A 20,633-nucleotide genomic window follows, 5' to 3' on the forward strand; every position below is an offset into this window, starting at 1 on the left:
GTCTCGACGTGTGACACACTTACCATAATTCGCTTTAACACGCTGTCTTCCTCTTCAAGTTGCGATTCCATTTCTCTTTCCTCTTCCTGATCACTGAGCTTTTTCTGGAAACAACATCAATTCTTAGGTTATTCTCCATTTTTGGCATTATCAGACATTAGCATTTATTCGGTTTCTCCCACCATCAACACCATCAAAGCGTGTGTGCGAAGGACCAGCTCGCCCCTACCTTGAGGGCCTCAATCGTTTTGTCTCGTCTCCTGAGCTTCTTCTCAAGCTCGCCTCTCGCTTTGGCTGCCTCTTCCTCTTTTCTCTTCTCCCTTCTCTTGAGAATTTTCACCCTTTCATTGTGCTCTGCCTGGAAACCAACGCTTTTATGAGAACTGAGTCTCGAAAGACGTGTGTTTGTTGACGATAAGCATTATCTATTCCTATTAGCGTGCGCCCATATCAACGGTTCCTTGGTTTCCAAACAGAGAACTTACCTCGGCTTGTGTGAGCTCGCTCTTTGTTCCTCTCTCTCTCTCATCTATCTCTTTATCTATTTATTTATTTATCCGCCTTTGAGTGTATACATGTATCTATCATCCCCCCCTCTGATTTTCTTCCCCTACCTCATTTTTTTCTGTTTATCTATCCCCTTTGTCTCTATCTCTCTTTCTATACACCTCTATACTAACACATCTTTCTTTCTCTTTCTATATCCCAATCTCTCTCTCTCTCTCTCTGCCTCTGTCTCTTTCTATCTATCACCTTCTCTGTATATTTCTCTTCCTTCCTCCCTCACTCACTCTATCTTTTTTATTTATCCCTTTCTGTCTGTCACTGCCTTGCTCTCTCTCGAGTGTTTTCTCGTGTTTTTCACTTCGACTATTCTGTCCATTTACAATACACAAACCTACACTCGCGCTTCATATGTCTATGCAGTACCAACCTAAGAATATACACACATGCATCGATTAACATATCCACATGCATGTAACGAAATATAACTGTATTTGATCACACCTGTAAAGTTGCTTGCGTTCCTGGAGATCTGCGATTTGCTCGTTAAGACCTTCCTTCTCAGCTTCGTGGTCCCTCGCCTCACTCTCACACCTTCGCTGATTCAATTGCGCTTGCTTCACCTGCTCCTGAAGTGGTTAATTTTGGTTAGGATGTTGCGAACAGAATCTAGATTTGCATCAGCTTTGTGTCTTGTCGCTTCCTTAAACTTCCAGGAATTTCAAGTTTCATTAGAGAAAAAGAAATATCATGTTCCTACAGTCGGTCGATCACTCTCTTTTTTCGCCCGTTGTTCTACCACGCTGACACAGACATGCACACGCATGAAGAAATGCATGTATTCCTACATGATAATAAAGATACGGCTAGAAACATGGATAAATTCTTCCACGCTGTCTTAAGATATGATTGCCTGCCGGTTTCCTCTCTCTTCACCTAACATCTGCACAAACTGTTAACCTCTCTTCCTCTCTCTCTCTCTCTCTTTCTCTAATCTTTTATATTTCATATCCTCATCTCTCCTCCACTCCTCCTCCTCCGTCTTTCTCTATTACTCTTTTCTCTCTCCTATTCCTCTTTCTCTCTCTCACTCTTCCTTTTTCCTCTCTTCATCTCCCTTCCATACCATCCACTCGTTGATATCGTCTTTTTGTCTTCCAATCTCTAGCATCAGGGCTCTGTTCTCCCTCTTCAGGTCGGCTGCCTCGTCCTCCTTGGTGTTGAAGGCTATGTTCGAGTCCCGCAGTTGGGCCTCGTACTCGGTCTGCGGAGGAGACGACGCGCGTCAGGAATGCCTCTATAGCCAGGGGAATCAGATACCCGAGAACAACAACCCTCTCTCTGTGCACGTACCTCTACCTGTTTGATTTCTGTCTTCGCCTTCTCCTGCTGCTCCTTGAGATTGTCCTGCAAGGGAAAACAGTCTCAGGAAAGTGTCTTCTCACATCTTTCTATTTACCTCCTCATTCCCATGCTCTCTGTGGCTTCCCTACTATCATCTTTCTCTCTTTTCTTCTCTCCTCTCCCTTCTTCTTCATTCTCTTCTCTCCCTCCCCGTGTCTTTTATACGTACCTGCACTAATTTGATTTCCTTTTCCTTTTCCTGAAGGTCCTTCTTCAACTTTTCGATTTCCTTCTGCAGTGTGGTTGCCTCCGCCTCCTTCGAGTCGTACTTCTTCTTCATCTCCTTCTGCTGCTCCTCGAGTTTGTCCTGCAAGGGAAAACAGTCTCAGGAGAGTGTCTTCTCATATCTTTCTACTTAACTCCCCACTTCCATGCTCTCTGTTGTTTCCCTGCTATCACATTTCTCTTTTCTTCTCCCCTTTCTCTTCTTTTTCGTTCTCTTCTCTCCCTCTCTGTGTCTTTTACACACACCTGCTTTAATTTGTTTTCCTTCTCCTTTTCCTGAAGATCCTTCTTGATCTTTCCGATTTCCTTCTGCAGGTTGGCTGCCTCCGCCTCCTTCGAGTCATACTTTTTCTGCATCTCCTTCTCCTTCTCCTCGAGTTTATCCTGCAAAAGAAAACAGGAATGTCTTCTATTTTTGTACTCGGCTTCCTCTTCCATGTTGTCTGTGGCTTCCTTAATATCACAGTTACCTTTCTCTTTTCTTCTCTCCTTTCCTTTCCTTCTTCATTCTTTTCACCCCTCCCTGTGTCTTTTATACGCACCTGCATTAATTTGATTTCTTTTTCCTTTTCCTGAAGGTCCTTCTTCAACTCGCCGTTTTCCTTCTGCAGGTTGGCTGCCTCCGCCTCCTTCGAGTCGTACTTCTTCGTCATCTCCTTCTGCTGCTCCTCGAGTTTGATCTGCAAGGGAAAACGGTCTCAGGAATGCGTCGAGGGAACTGCTTTGGCGCCGCAGCGGAAGCGGAACCAGACGATCATCGGCTCATTAAGACTCGGTGAATAAAGCGGGAATTGGAGTCGAGAAGCAGATCAGAGCGATCATCTCTCAGGTTCATCTTACTCTACACAACATGATTTCAGTTTTTCCATTCTTGCATTTCTTCTAGTGTTCCGCATCTGCACACATAACTGGAACTTTGGGGAAAATAAGAACTAACCTGCATCTCCCTCCTTTTCTTCTCGGCCGCAGATGTAGCACATTTCTCCGCCTGAAAAGTATGTCGGTTTAGTTGTCTAAATTTAATGCATATACAAAAGTTTATTTCTTCGACTAATAAACAACAGTAAGTGTAGCCAACGACCATGGTGCCCAACCTTGGTCCGTATCACAAAGTCTGATTGCCGGCTGTCATTACCATGGAGAAGAGTTCATCAGCGGAAGGCTTCCCCAACAGGTCCTTAGGGGTCTTCCCGCCTTTATTCTTCTTGTTGGTGGACGCCCCGAGGCCAGTCAGGACGCCCACCGCGAGAAGCCGTCCTTTGAAGCTGCGTCGTGGAGAGGCGTGTGCCCGCATCGTCGACGGGGTCCACGTCGGCCCCGCTCGCCGCAAGAGCTTCCAGCGCCCCCCAGTGCCCCTGCCTGGCTGCCCAGTGCATCGCCGTTCTGCCTGAAAGTCGTCCGAGTTGAGGAGGCGATCAGTGCCTTCGCTGACAAAGCTCCGCCCAACGAAAAAGTCATTTCGTGTAATCATTACGTTAAAGTTAATGATGATAGTGTAAATGAGAATATTAAAAATGTAATTGTAAAAGCAGCAGCATTTACAAGAAGAAAGACAAAAGGGAGAGCAATAACGATGAAATGAAAAAGAAAAGAAAGAATAATAATACGATAATAATAGTAATACCAAATAATAGTATAATATAACAAATGGATCATCATAATGAGTAATCAATAAAAGATACATACCAAACAGTAAATATAACATTTACTGAAAATGATATAAATGAAAAGATAAAAATAATAAATAATGATCACAATAATAGTAATGCAAAAATAAAAGAAATAAAATGATGTGATGATAATAATATAATAAAAAAAAGATAATTATAGTAAAAGGAAATAGACAAAGCTATATGACAACAGTAATGATAAATATAATGGAATACACTAACATTAAGATATTGATAACAAGAAACAAGAACAACAGCAAAAGCGAAAATAATGTTAAATAAATAATATATAAAATATGGATGTTAATACAAACAGTTAATAATAATGCTAATAATAGCATAACGCACAAATAATTTAAGATAAAAGGAAAAAATGGCATAAATTAAATGAGTAAAATTATAACAAAATAGATATGTAATATATGATGGATGAGCAATACTTACTAGACATTAATATCATAGAAACTTCAGATGATAATAATGATAATAATAACAATAATGGTAAAGATATGAAATATAAAATTAATGTATATAATAATAATGAATGCAAATGTCCCAAGGAAAAATCATGAAGCAAATGAAGCATAATAAAAAAAAAAAACAAAAAAAACTGCAACATTAAAGATAACAACATAATGAAGATGAAACAATATGACAGCTGGAATAAGAGAGAAACCTGAAGGAAGGTAGAGGAGACAGAAGTGAGAGCGAGACAAAAGAAAAATGAGAGAAATAGAAAGGGGGAATGGGAGAGAGAGAGACAAAGAAAAAAGGAAGGAAGAGACAAGAAAGAGGAGAGAGAAAGAGGATGGAAGGAAAAGAAGAGAGACAGGAAGGAAGAGGAGAGAAGGAGGATGAGTGGAAAAGGAAGAGATGAAAGGAGAGAGAGAGAGAAAGAGAAAGAGGGGTGGGAGAAAGGGAGGGAGGGAAGGAGAGAGAGAAGTAAGAGAAAGAGGAAAGGAGGAGGAGAGAGACAAAGTGACGAAAAATGAAAGATAACAGGGAAAGAAAGGCCTCAAGTGTGGGCAAATAATGCACGATGTGCATATTTGTTGAAATTATGTGAGAGAGAATTAGAAGAGAAAAATGGCAAGAGTCTCCTACAAGCAGCGAAACGACAAGACAAAACAGCAGAAAAAAACAAGACAAACAAAACAACAACGAACACAAAAGCACAAAAAGAGAAACACACAAAGACAAAAAAAAAAAAAAAAACATACAAACAAACAACACAAGATACACAACATACAAACAAAAAAAACAACAACAAACCACACATACATCATTAATCAAAAAACACACACACACAAACACAACACACACACACACACACACACACACACACACACACACACACACACACACAAACACACACACACACCATCACCAAACACACACACAAACACACCCACACACACACACACACACACACACCTACACACAACAACAACATACAACACACACACACACACACACACACACAGCTCATTAGGCAATTATGTCCTAAATATCTCGGGAACAAACATTGGCTCTGGAAAATTGACTAATTGGCAACTCCCGAGAAAATCCCGCGCTTTTACTGAGAGAAAAATGACGTTCATAAGCACTGAATAAAGGAGCTCAGACCACTAATTAGCATAACACCATCGGATGTGATCAGAGCAGTCACAAGGGGCCATCAATATGCAAAATACTTGCATGCAAACCACGTTTTTTCCTCACAAATAACGAGGGAGTTTGGCGGAAGGTGCCAGTTAGTCCATTTTCAAAAATAAAGATCGTAATGATAATAATAATAATAATGATAATAATAATAAATAATAAATAATAAATAATAATATAAGAAATTTAAATAGTTGTGGATCTGAAAGAATATTATAATCATAACAATAATACCATTAATAATTATAATAATAATAGAAATAATGCTATTATGCTTATTTTTATAATTTTGTTTTTATAATTATCATAAACATTAATGAACCCGATACAAAAATAATACTGATTAAGAAGATAATAACAATATAGATAATAATGACAGCAATAAAAGAAACGTCGATCCCGTCGCCTTACCGTCGCTGGCTCTGGCGTTGGGGTCGGCGCCCCCCGCCACGAGGACGTCCGCCACTGCCTTATGGCCCCCAGAGGCAGCCTCGTGGAGGGGGGTCCGGCTGAGGGAGGGAGAGGCTTGTATTAAGCGTCGTGTTGGTGGGTGAGGGGAAGGAGGGTGGAAATGGAGGGGAAGGTGAGGGTGGGAATGAGGATGGGAATTAGGTTAATGGGGATGAAAGGAAGAGAAAGGAAAGATGAAGCAAGAGGGAAGAATGGAAAAAAAATGGAAGAGCCAAGATAAAAGAAGAGGAAAAAATAAATAACGGAGATAAAAAAAATAAAGGAAGAGGGGAAATCTAAATAAAAGAAGTAAAAAAAAATAAATAAAGGAAGAGGGAAATCTAAATAAAGAAGTAAAAAAAAAATAAAGAAAAAACAAACAAAAAACAAGTTAAGTGGGAAGAATGAAAAGAAATGAAGGGATAAAGAGAAAATATCAGTGAGGAGAAAAAGTAGAAAGAGGAATGAGCGAAAGGAGGAAAGTAGACAGAGGAAAGAGCGAAGGGAGGAAAGAGCAAAGGAGGAAAGAGTGAAAGAAGGAAAGAAAGAATGGAGGAAAGAAGATAGAGGAAAGAGCGAAAGGGAAAAGAGCAAAGGGAGGAAAGAGAAAAGGGAGGAAAGCGATAACAAAACAACAATGACAAATGATAAGAATATAATATGATAATATAGCAATAATAGTAAAAAAAAGAAAGAAATTATGTAACTGACATTGATTTTGAGATTAACAATAACAGCAACACAAACATACAAACAAAACAAACAAACACAACACTCACGCACGCACGCACACACACACACACACGCACACACACGCACCACACACACACGCGTGCACACACACACGCCCGCGCACACACAAACGCACGCGCACACGCACACACGCGCACACGCACACACACACCCGCACACACCGTACACACACACGCCAACACACACGCACACACGCGCGTACACGCACACACACGCGCGCGCGCGCACACACACACATACACACACACACGCCGCACCACCACGCCACACACCACACACACACACACACACACACACACAACAGCTCATTAGGCAATTATGTCCTAAATATCTCGGGAACAAACATTGGCTCTGAAAAATTGACTAATTGGCAACTCACGAGAAAATCCCGCGCTTTTACTGAGAGAAAAATGACGTTCATAAGCACTGAATAAAGGAGCTCAGACCACTAATTAGCATAACACCATCGGCTGTGAACAGAGAAGTCACAAGGGCCATCAATATGCAAAATACTTGCATGCAAACCACGTTTTTTTCCTCACAAATAACGAGGGAGTTTGTCGGAAGGTGCCAGTTAGCCCATTTTCAAAAATAAAGATCGTAATGATAATAATAATAATAATGATGATGATGATGATAATAATAATAATAATAATAATAATAATAATAATAATAAATCAATAAATAATAATAATATAAGAAATTTAAATAGTTGTGGATCTGAAAGAATATTATAATCATAACAATAATACCATTAATAATAATAATAACAAAAAAATGCTATTATGCTTATTATTATTATTTTGTTTTTATAATTATCATAAACATTAATGAAACCGATACAAAATAAGACTGATTAAGAAGATAATAACAATATAGATAATAATGACAGCAATAAAAGAAACGTCGATCCCGTCGCCTTACCTATCCTGTCTCTGGCGTTGGGGTCGGCGCCCCCCGCCACGAGGACGTCCGCCACTGCCTTATGGCCCCCAAAGGCAGCCACGTGGAGGGGGGTCCAGGCTGAGGGAGGGAGAGGCTTGTATTAAGCGTCGTGTTGGTGGGTGAGGGGAAGGAGGGTGGAAGTGGAGGGGAAGGTGAGGGTGGGAATGAGGATGGGAATTAGGCTAATGGGGATGAAAGGAAGAGAAAGGAAAGATGAAGCAAGAGGGAAGAATGGAAAAAAAATGGAAGAGCCAAGATAAAAGAAGAGGAAAAAATAAATAAAAGAAGAAAAAAAAAATAAAGGAAGAAGGGAAATCTAAATAAAAGAAGTAAAAAAAAAAGAAAGAAAAAACAAACAAAAAACAAGTGAAGTGGGAAGAATGAAAAGAAATGAAGGGATAAAGAGAAAATATCAGTGAGGAGAAAAAGGAGAAAGAGGAAAGAGCGAAAGGAGGAAAGTAGACAGAGGAAAGAGCGAAGGGAGGAAAGAGCAAAGGAGGAAAGAGTGAAAGAAGGAAAGAAAGAATGGAGGAAAGAAGATAGAGGAAAGAGCGAAAGGAAGAGGAAGGGAAAAAGAGCAAAGGGAGGAAAGAGAAAAGGGAGGAAAGCGATAACAAAACAACAATGACAAATGATAAGAATAATAATATGATAATATAGCAATAATAGTAAAAAAAAGAAAGAAATTATGTAACTGACATTGATTTTGAGATTAACAATAACAGCAACACAAACATACAAACAAACAAACAAACAAACAAACAAACAAACACACCACACACATCACCACCACCACACACACCACACAACACACCACCACGCACACACTAACACCACACACACAACACACACGCACACACACACGCACACACACACGCCACAGCACGCGCACCACACCACACCACACACGCCACGCACACACCACACGCACACGCTACACACACACACGTACACAACAACAGCCAACAACACACACCCGACACACCGCGTTACACGCACAACACACGGCGCGGCGCAACACAACATACACACGAGACATAGCACACAGCACACACACCACGAAACCACCACACCACACAAACACAGCTCATAGGCAATTATGCCTAAATATCTCGGAACAAACATGGCTCTGAAAATGACTAATTGGCAAACTCACGAGAAAATCCCGGCTTTTACTGAAGAAAAATGACGTTCATAAGCACTGAATAAAGGAGCTCAGAACACTAATACATAACACCATCGGTGTGATAGAGTAGTCACAAGGGCCATCAATATGCAAAATACTTGAATGCAAACCACGTTTTTTTCCTCACAAATAACGAGGGAGTTTGCGGAAGGTGCAGTTAGTCCATTTTCAAAAATAAGTCGAATGTAATAATAATAATAATAAAATATGCTATATAATAATGATAATAATAAATACAATAATAATAATAGTAATAAATCAATAAATAATAATAATAAGAAATTTAAATAGTGTGGATCTGAAAGAATATATAATCATAACAATAATACATTAATAATATAAAATAAGAAATAGTATATGCTTATTTATACATTTGTTTTTGATAATTATCATAAACATAAGAACCGATCAAATAACTGATAAGAAGATAATAACAATATAGTAATATGCAGCAATAAAGAGAAACGTCGATCCCGTGCTACCTCTGCTCTGGCGTTGGGGTCGCCCCCCACGAGGACGTCCGCACTGCTTATGGCCCAAGGCAGCCGTGGAGGGGGTGGTGAGGAGGGAGAGGCTGTATTAAGCGTCGTTTGGTGGGTGAGGGGAAGGAGGGTGGAAATGGAGGGGAAGTTGAGGGTGGGAATGAGGATGGGAATTAGGTTAATGGGGATGAAGGGAAGAGAAAGGAAAGATAAGGAAAGAGGGAAGAATGGAAAAAAAATGGAAAAGACACGATAAAAGAAGAGGAAAAAATAAATAAAGGAGATAAAAAAAATAAAGGAAGAGGGGAAATCTAAATAAAAGAAGTAAAAAAAATAAATAAAGGAAGAGGGAAATCTAAATAAAGGAAGTAAAAAAAAAAAAAAAAAAAAAAAAAAACAAGTGAAGTGGGAAGAATGAAAAGAAATGAAGGGATAAAGAGAAAATATCAGTGAGGAGAAAAAGGAGAAAGAGGAAAGAGCGAAAGGAGGAAAGTAGACAGAGGAAAGAGCGAAGGGAGGAAAGAGCAAAGGAGGAAAGAGTGAAAGAAGGAAAGAAAGAATGGAGGAAAGAAGATAGAGGAAAGAGCGAAAGGAAGAGTGAAGGGACAAAAGAGCAAAGGGAGGAAAGAGAAAAGGGAGGAAAGCGATAACAAAACAACAATGACAAATGATAAGAATAATAATATGATAATATAGCAATAATAGTAAAAAAAGAAAGAAATTATGTAACTGACATTGATTTTGAGATTAACAATAACAGCAACACAAACATACAACAAACAAACAAACAAACAAACACACAACACCCACGCACGCACGCGCACACACACACACACTTCCACACACATAGACACTCACACACACACACACACACACACACACACACGCACACACACACGCGACACACACACACACACACACACACGACACACGCACACGCACACACACACCACACGCACACACACCGCGAGCACACACACACACACTACACAATAGGCAATAGCAAACTCGACAAACATGGCCGACAAAACACAATTGGCAACTCACAGTAAAAATCACCAGCGCTTTACTGAGAGAAAAATGACGTTCATAAGCACTGAATAAAGGAGCTCAGACCACTAATTAGCATAAACACCATCGGCTGTGCATAGAGTAGTCACAAGGGGCCATCAATATGCAAAATACTTGCATGCAAACCACGTTTTTTCCTCACAAATAACGAGGGAGTTTGGCGGAAGGTGCCAGTTAGTCCATTTTCAAAAATAAAGATCGTAATGATAATAATAATAATAATGATGATAATAATAATAATATTGATAATAATGATAATAATAATAATAAATCAATAATATAAATAAATAAATAAATAATATAATAAATAATAATAATATAAGAAATTTAAATAGTTGTGGATCTGAAAAAATATTATAATCATAACAATAATACCATTAATAATAATAATAAAAAAAAATGCTATTATGCTTATTATTATTATTTTGTTTTTATAATTATCATAAACATTAATGAAACCGATACAAAAATAATACTGATTAAGAAGATAATAACAATATAGATAATAATGACAGCAATAAAAGAAACGTCGATCCCGTCGCCTTACCGTCGCTCTCTGGCGTTGGGGTCGCCGCCCCCCGCCACGAGGACGTCCGCCACTGCCTTATGGCCCCCAGAGGCAGCCACGTGGAGGGGGGTCCGGGCTGAGGGAGGGAGAGGCTTGTATTAAGCGTCGTGTTGGTGGGTGAGGGGAAGGAGGGTGGAAGTGGAGGGGAAGGTGAGGGTGGGAATGAGGATGGGAATTAGGTTAATGGGGATGAAAGGGAAGAGAAAACAAAGAAAATGGAAGAGGGAAGAGTGGAAAAAAAGGAAGAGCCAAGAAAAAGGAAGAGGGAAAAAAAGGACGAAAAAAAAACAAAAACGAAAAGGACGAAAAATCTATCTTTTCCTCTTCCTCCTCCTCTTTTCCTCCTCGACCATCTGTTTTTCTTTTGCTCCTCCTCTCCTTTCTTTCTCTCTCTTTTCCCGTCTTCCATCTGCCATTCGCTTGTTCCCCTTGCTCTCTCTCTCATTATTTCTTTCTCAACTCTCTCTCTCTTCCTTCTTCTCTCTCTCTTCCTCCTTTCTCTTTCTCTCTCTCCTCTCTCACACACACACATACACACAAACACACACACACACAAACACACAATCACGCACACGCACGACGCACGCACGCACGCAACACACGTCCTAAATATCTCGCTAACAAACATCGGCTCTAGGAAATTGACTAATTGGCAACTCACGAGAAAAACCCGCGCTTTTACTGAGAGAAAAATGACGTTCATAAGCACTGAATAAAGGAGCTCAGACCACTAATTAGCATCAACACCATCGGCTGTGAACAGAGCAGTCACAAGGTGCCAACAATATGCAAAATACTTGCATGCAAACCACGTTTTCTCCTCACAAATAAAGCGGGAGTTTGGCGGAGGTGCCAGTTAGTGCATTTTCCCGAGACAATCCGTGCGTTCACGTGGGCAGTGCGCACCGTTCAAGTGAACGGTCCGTTTGATAAAACGTTTCGCGAAGCGTTGGTGACGAAGCGAGCGGGGCCTGGAGGTAGTTCGCTTCGCCTCGCGAACTGTTTGGAAACAACAAAGATGATAACAAAGGGAGAGGGGGAGGGAGGGGGAGGGAAGGGGAGAAAGAGGTGAGGGGAAGGGAGGAGAGGAGAGAGGAGGGAGGGAGAGAGAGAAGAGAGGAGAGAGGAGGAGGAGAGGGAGAGGAGGGAGGGGGAGGAGGGAGGAGAGAAGGAGGATGAGACGGGGAGGGAGAGGAGAGAGGAGGAGTAGAGGAGAGAGGAGAGAGAGAGAAGAGGGGGAGGGAGGAGGGGGAGGATGAGGGAGGAGGAGAGAGGGAGGGAGGGGGGAAGGGAGAGAGGAGGGAGGGGGACAGACGGATGGAAAAAGAAGAATAAGAGATGGAGGAATGGGCGAAGTGAAGAGAGAACTAGAACGGTAGGGAAAGGAAGAGAGAAAGGGAGGAATAGAAAAAAGAGAGAGGGAGGAAGGGAAGCGGAGGCGGAGAGAATTAAAAAAGGATGGAGGTAGAGGACGAAGAGAGAGAGAATATAATTAAGAGGAGGGAAAGGAAAAGAAGGATTTGAAAGTAAATATGGAAAGGAGGGAGAGAGGGACAGGAGAGGAGAGGTGAAGGGAGGATAGAAAGAGAACGGAAAAGGAAGAGGAGAGGAGAGCGACTATCGACGGCGTTATTGAAAGAAAGAGAGAAAGAGAGGTAAAGAAGAGAGAAAAGAAGGAAAGACAAATAGACTGGAAAGAGAGGGAGAGAAAAGAGAAAAATACGGAAGAGGAGGGGATGAAAGGAGAGAGAGAGTAAGGGAAGAACAAAAGAGAATGAAGAGAAAGGAAAGAGAGAAATAAAGAAAGAAAAAAAGAGGAAGGAGGATGAAGAGAGAGGGAAGAAGACCTCACGTTTTGTCTTCCACGTCTCTTCTTCCTCCTCCTCCTCCTCCTCCTTTACTCTCTCTCATTCTCTCTCTCTCTTCCTCCTCCTCTTGTCTTTCTCTTCCAATTACTCATCTCCTTTTTCCCTCTCTTCCTTCTCTACTTTACTTTCTCTCTCTCTCTCTCTTTCTCCTCTTCCCACTCCCTCTTTTCCTCCTGTTCTCTCTCCCTTTCTTCCTCCTCTTCTCTCTCTCTCTTCTTCCTCCCTTTCTTCCTCCTCTTCTCTATCCCTCTCTTCCTTCTCCTCCTCTCTTCTCTCTTTTCCCCTTTTCTTTCTTCTCTTCTCCTTCCTCCCCCTTTTTCCCCCTCTCTTCCTTTCCCCCTCCCCCCCCTCCCTCCCCCTTTTCTCTCCTCCTTTTTTCCTCTCTCTCTTCCCCACCCTTCCCCCCCTCCCCCAAAACCTTCCCTACCCCCCCCCTCCCCCCCCCTTTTTCCCCTTCCACCTCTCCCCCCCCCCTCCCCTCTCCCCACCCCCCCAAACACCCCCACACAAACCAAGCCACCAAAACACACAACAAAGACCCCGGACACACACCACAATCCCCCCAAACCAAATACTGAAAAAAACATCCCAAACACACCAACACCCCCCCCCCCCCCCCCCCCCCCCCCCCCCCCCCCCCCCCCCACCCAAAACCCACCCCCCCCCCCCCCCCCCCCCCCCCCCCCAAAACCCCCCCCCCCCTCACGAAAAAAACCCGCCCCTTTCACTCAGAAAAATGCGTTCAAAAGCACAGAATACATGACTTAGAGCACCAATTAAAAAAACACTACCGCCTGTGAGAGAGCACCCCCAAAGGGTGCCATCAATATCAAAAAAATGGCGTGAAAACCCCCTTTTTCTCAAAAATAGCGCTGCAGTACGGCGACAGGTGCCAATTCGCCAATTTTCCCAGGACATTATTTCTTCCCGAAATGTTTCTTTCCACAAATCGCCAAATGAAATGAATATAAAAAAATAAATTAAGTCTTTTTGGTTTTGTGTCTTAAGGGATGATTGTATCATAATAATAAAAAACAAAACAACAACAATAAGGGAAAGGGAAGTGAAAGTGAAGTGGGAATTTGTCGGGGGGATGAAAGGAAGAAACACAGATAATGAAGAGAAATAGAAAGAAGGGGGAAGGATAAAGAGAGAAAAGGGAAAAGGGAGGGGGGAAAAAGACAGATAACGTAAAGGGAAAAAAGGAGTGGAGAAAAAAAGGACCGGGGGAAAGAAGAAGAAGAAGAGAAAAAGCATGTGAGGATAAAAAAAAAGAAAAGAAAAAAGAGAGGAAAAAGGGAGGTATAAAAATAAAAAAAATAATAATGTCACGACAGAAAAAAAAAAGATAATAAACAAACCCCCTCCTCGGGTTCCCTCCGCCTTTCATAATCATCCCGGGGGTTGGGGGGGTCCGCCCCCCGGGGAGCAGCGCCCCCACCACCTCCCTCCGACCTCCCTCCGCAGCCGCGTGCATTGGACGGGAGCCTGCAAGTGAAGAGACACTTGGTTGATTCCTCGGTTTTCTTTTAAATAATTACATAATTATTCGAGAAAAGACTCACGCATACGCGGAAAGCATATTTAAAATAAACGTATATGTGTCAGTTATTGTGTGTGTGGTTTTTGATGTGTGAGTGAATGGTTTTGTGTGTGTGTGTGTGTGTGTGTGTGTGTGTGTGTGTGTGTTGTGTGTGTGTGTGTGTGTGTGTGTGTTTGTGTGTGTGAAATTTCGCTCTCTACCTATTTATCTATTATTTTTCTACCTATCTTCTATCAAAGTATCTACACCAACACACACACACACACACACACACACACACACACACACAAAAACACACAAAAAAAATATAAATAAAAATATATATATATATATAATATATATTTATATATATTAAATATTTTCACATATACTTATATATATAATATATATTATATATATATATTTTAAAATATTTTACATAAATATATATAATTATAATATATAAAATAATAATTACATATATATATTTAAAAATATAATTTTTCATTAAATTTTATATATTTAATTTAATATTAAAAAATATATATATGTATGTTATAATTAATGAAAAATACATATATTGTCTTATAGTAAATAAGTAATAAAAAAAAAAAAAAAAAAAATATATATATTTTGTGGTGTGTGTGTGTCTGGGTGGTTAAAAATATATATTATATTATATATAATATATATATAAAATATATAATATTATTAGTATTCATTTAATTTGTGTGCTTATATAATAATTTTCTTTTATATATATAATATATATATATATATATATAATATATATAATATAAATTTTTGTGGGGTGGGGTGTAATTTTGTATATATGTAATGTAATGTTTTATATATAATGTAATATATATAAAATATAAATTTCATATATATATTTTATAAGTATATGTATATGTATATGTTTGTATTTGTATTAAAAATATTTATATTTTATATATATTTTTATATATAAAAATATTTTTTATATATATGTATAAATATATGTAAAAAGTATACAAATAAATATTGTGTTCTATTAAAATATATATATATTATATATATATTAATTATATAATTTTTATTTATATATATATATATATATATAATATATATATATATATATATAATATATAAAGGGGGTGTGTGGGTGTGTGAGGTGTGTGTGTGGTGTGTGGGTTTTTGTTTTTTGAGTAGGGATATGTGTATATATAAATATAAAATTATAACTTATGTATATAATACATAATAATTTTAAAATATATTATAATATATATAAAATTATATATATTAAAATATATAAAATATATACTATATGTATGCCAAAATATATACACCGCACACAGACACAAAAAACACACAAACAAACCCCACACAACACCCCAAAAACACACCCACCACACACACACACCACAAAACCCCAATATATATGTATTTTATAAAATATTTATATATATATATATATATAAATTTTAATATATATTTTTATAGCACACACCCAAACACAGGGATTTTTATATAATTTTTATTGTATATATATATATAATATCTATATAAAAATAAAATATATATATATTTTATATATATATATTTTATATATATATATATATTATATAATATATATTTTATTAATAATTATATTTTAATATATAATATATATATTATATTATATATTATAATATATATAATATATATTTTTTAGATATAATATATATTTTTATTTTTATATTATATTTTATTATATTATAAAATATATTTATAAAAAAAAAAAAAAAAAATATATATATATTTTTTTTTTTTTAAAATATATATATATATAATATATATATATATATGGTAAAAATATCTATATATATATTTAGAAAATTACTTATTATAAATATTGGTTTTATATTTATATATAAATAATAAAAATATATATATATATATATTTATGATATTTAAATATTTTTTTTTTATATATTAAAATTTTATATTTTTATTTTTATAATATATATATTTTATTATATATATATCTTTTATATATATTATATTATAAAATATTTTTTATTGTATATGATAAAATTTTATGTATTTAAATATATTTTATATAATATTATATCTTATATTTATTAAAATATATATTTTAAAATTTATTTTAAAATATAAATTTTGTATATTATTATTATCAATAAAAAATTTAAAAAAAAAATTTTTTTTTTTTTCTTAATATAATATTATTTTTTATATATAATATTTATAATATATTAATATTTATTTAATATATATTATTAATATATATATTTTATTTTTATATTATATATATATATATTATTTCCGTTTTTTTGTTTTTGGGGTTAATTTTTTGGGGTTTTTTTTTGTATTATATATATGTTTATTTTTATATCTTTGGGGATTTCATTATATTTTTATTATTTTTCTATTTAATTTATTTAAAACTATATTGGGATTCCCCCTATTCCACCACCCCAAACCCCCAAAACACCCCCAAAAACAACCCCCCACCCCAAACCCACCACACCACACACCCCCCCCACCCCCCCCCCAAAAACAAAAAACCCCCCACACCCCCCCCCCAAAAAAAAAAAATATAATAAAAATTAATATTTAAAATATTATAAAACACACAAACCCCCAAAAACCCCCGATTATATATTTTTATGTTTTTCTATATATATTTATCTTTTATAAAAATATTATATTTTAAAAACTAATTTTAAAAAAACCTTTAAAATATAAAGTAAAAAATTTATAATTAAACAAAATAACCCCCCCCCCAAAAACCCCCCCCAATTATATAGATAACTATTTATATATATATAAAATTTTATATTTTAAAATTTTATAAATAATATAATATTTTTAAAAAAATAATAATTTTAAAAACCAAAAACCCAAACACGTTTTTATATATATTTTTAAAAATTAAAAATAATAAATAAAAAAACCCCAACAAAAAAGATATATATATATTTATATATATAATATATATTAAATATAATATAATTATTATATTCATATATATATATAAATAATTTATTTTATATATATCTATATATTATTATAAAAAAAAAACCCCCAACCCCCAAAAAAAAAAAAAAAAATATAAAAAAAAATAAGACCCCAACAAAACAAAAATAATATATATAATATATGGAAAATAAAAAGAGAAGAACCGGAAGGAAATTTGGGGGGTGGAAAAAAAATATAATTTAAAATGGAAAATATATAAATTTTAAAAATTTTTATTTTTTAGTGTGGTCTTTTGGTGGAATTATTTGTAATTTTTATATATATATCTTTAAAATTTTATATAATATATATATAAAATATATATTATTATATAATTTTAATTTTGGGTATTTTTATTATTTGTTTTGTGAAAATTTTTTTCTCTATTATAATACTTATATATTATTGGTATTATTAACTTTTTTATTATTAATTATATTATTATTATTATTATTACTATTATTATTATTATATATATATATATAAAATAAAATATATATTAAAATTTAAATATCTATATTTATATAAAATGGATTATAAATTTTAATTAATAATATTAATAGGGATATTATATTTTATATGTAAAATAATTTTTAAAACATATATATAAAAATAATATAAAATATTTATTATATATTTATTTAAAATTTTATATTATATATATAAAAATATATTAAAATTTTTTTATTGATATTTAAAATTTTTTGAAAAAAAATTTAAAAATTTTATATAAATTTTATATTAAATTTTATATTAATTTATTTTAATTATATATATATTTTAAGATATATATATAAAATATATTTAAAAATTTTCAATACACAAAAAACACAAAACAACCCCAAAATACAAAATAAAAAAACATACACACACACAAACCCCCAACAAACACAACACAAAAAAACACACACACAAAAACAAAAAACCAAAAAAACACACACACACACAACCCCACACAAACCCAAAAAACCCCACAAACACACACACACCACCCCAAAAAAAATTTTAAAACAAAAAAACAAAATATAACATATAAAATACAAAATTAATCCCAAAAAAAACAACAAAAAACAAACACCCACACCAGAAAAAAAATTTAAAATTTATGTATAAAATATGGTTTTATATATATTTATATATATATAATATATATATTATTAAAATTTTTATAATATAATATATTATTTTAAAATAAAAAAAAAAAGGCCCCACAAAAAATAATAATTATATATATATATATATATATAAAATATAAAATATTATATTATATATATAAAATTAAACCAAAAAAGGAATAATACATAAAAAAAAGTTTTAAATATAACAAAATTACAAATAACTCAAAATAACAAACCCAAAACAAAACCAAAATAATTATTTATATATATTATATATTTTATATTTATATTTAAACCCCACCAAAAAAAAAGACCCCCAACCAAACCCAAAAACACAACCCCAAAACCCACAAAAACCAAACAAAAAAAACCCCAAAGAAGGAGAGTAGCCCCCCCCCCTTTTTATTATCATTATATATTCAAAAGATTAAACCGGAGAGAAAAGAGGATGGGAGGTCCGGGGGAAAAAACAAAAATATTATTTATATTATATATATAAAAATTATATATTATTTTTATTTTCTTTTTTTTTTACTTATTTTTATATTTATATTATATAATATATAAATATATATTAAAAAATATATTATATATATATATTTTTTATTTTGGGAATGTTGGTGGGTTGGAAAACATTTTTATTATAATATTTTTCTAATTGGGGTTATTATTAAAATATATATATAATATATCACACACTATTATTATAATTTTTAAAATATATATTATATATATATATATTTTATATAATTTAAAGGGGATAAATAAATTTTCAATTAATATAATATGATATGTAAATGTTTGTTTTGTTTTTTTTTTTTTGTTTTTTTTTTTTTGTTTTTTTTTAAAATATATAATATATATATATAAAATATATATATATTATAATAATATTATTATTATTAAAAATTATAATATCTATTTATTTTAAATTAAATAAATTTTTTTATCTTATATATATATATATATAATATAAAAAAAATATATAAAAATCTATAAAAAAAAACCAAAACCCATAAAATTCCCCAAATTTTAAAAAAATTTAAATTTCCCCAAAATTTAAAAAAAAAACCAAAAACCCAAAATAATATATTTATTAAAAATTATATAATTATATATATTAAAATTTATTACATAATATTTCCTTATATAAAAACAAAAACACACCCCACCCCCACCCCAAAAATAATATTATTAAAATATATTTTTATATATAAAAAAATAAACTATATAAAAATTTTATATATATATATATATATATATATATATATTTTAAAAAAAATATATAGACACATTATAATATAATAAAAAAAAATATCATTAAATAAAAAAAAAACCACACAAAAAAAAAAAAAATACATTAAGCTTACAAAAAAAAAAATAAATAAAAAAAAAAAAATAAAAAAAAAAAAAAAAAAATTATAATTATAAAAACCCCATTAAAATTATAAATTAAAAAAAATAAAATATAATATAATAGGGGAAAAAAGGAAAAAATGAGAGAGAGAGAGGAGAGAGAGAGGAGAGAGAAGAGAGAGAGGAGGAGAGAGAGAAGAGAGAGAGGAGAGAGGAGAGAGAAGAGAGAGAGAGAGGGAGGGAAGGAGGGGAGAGGAGGGGGGGGAGAGAGAGAGGAGGGAGAAGGGAGAGAGAGAGAGAGAGAGAGGAGAGAGAGAGAGAGGAGAGAGAGAGAGAGAGAGAAAAAGGAAAAGAAGAAAAAAGGGGAGAACAGACAAAAGAGAGACAAAAGAGAGAGAGACGACAGGAGAGAACAGACAGAGAGAGAGACAGACAGACAGAGAGAACAGGGGAGAGAGAGAAGAAGGGAAAGGGGGGAGAGAGAAGTGAGGGAGAGAGAGAGAGAGAGATTTAGGAGAGAAGAGAGTGAAAAGAGGAGAGAAGTGACAGGAGAAGAGAGAGGACTACATTTGTGTAATTTAAAAATATAAAAAAACCACAACACACCACAATATTTTTTATATATTATATATAATTTTATATTATATATATTATATATTATATAAAATATAATATTTTATTATAATGTACTTTCTTCTTTTAACAGTAGGTTCATATCTGACCCCCTGGTCACACCATGACTTAATTGGGGTTTTCATGTTTTGATGCTCTTGGGGGTGAGTACGTGGTAGGTCCCCAGTTCCCTTTCCACGGATATACATTTTATTATTGTATATCTTATAT

At 34.3% G+C, this 20,633-nt stretch overlaps 1 protein-coding gene across 1 annotated transcript in view; it reads right to left on the minus strand.

The window, feature by feature from the left end:
* Positions 1-229: 229 nt before the first annotated feature.
* The window catches only part of LOC119571898 (vicilin-like seed storage protein At2g18540), a 62,030-nt gene continuing 41,626 nt past the window's right edge, over positions 230-20,633 (minus strand). Inside the window, 13 exon segments of the mRNA XM_037918988.1 lie at positions 230-358; positions 1,009-1,133; positions 1,631-1,768; positions 1,858-1,911; positions 2,078-2,215; positions 2,380-2,517; positions 2,676-2,813; positions 3,071-3,121; positions 3,269-3,396; positions 3,399-3,425; positions 3,428-3,520; positions 7,593-7,691; positions 10,900-10,996. Coding sequence (XP_037774916.1) covers positions 337-358; positions 1,009-1,133; positions 1,631-1,768; positions 1,858-1,911; positions 2,078-2,215; positions 2,380-2,517; positions 2,676-2,813; positions 3,071-3,121; positions 3,269-3,396; positions 3,399-3,425; positions 3,428-3,520; positions 7,593-7,691; positions 10,900-10,996 — 1,248 coding nt within the window. The 3' untranslated portion in view covers positions 230-336.

This window comes from Penaeus monodon, unplaced genomic scaffold (assembly GCF_015228065.2).
Source record: "Penaeus monodon isolate SGIC_2016 unplaced genomic scaffold, NSTDA_Pmon_1 PmonScaffold_86, whole genome shotgun sequence".
Classification (NCBI taxonomy): domain Eukaryota; kingdom Metazoa; phylum Arthropoda; class Malacostraca; order Decapoda; family Penaeidae; genus Penaeus; species Penaeus monodon.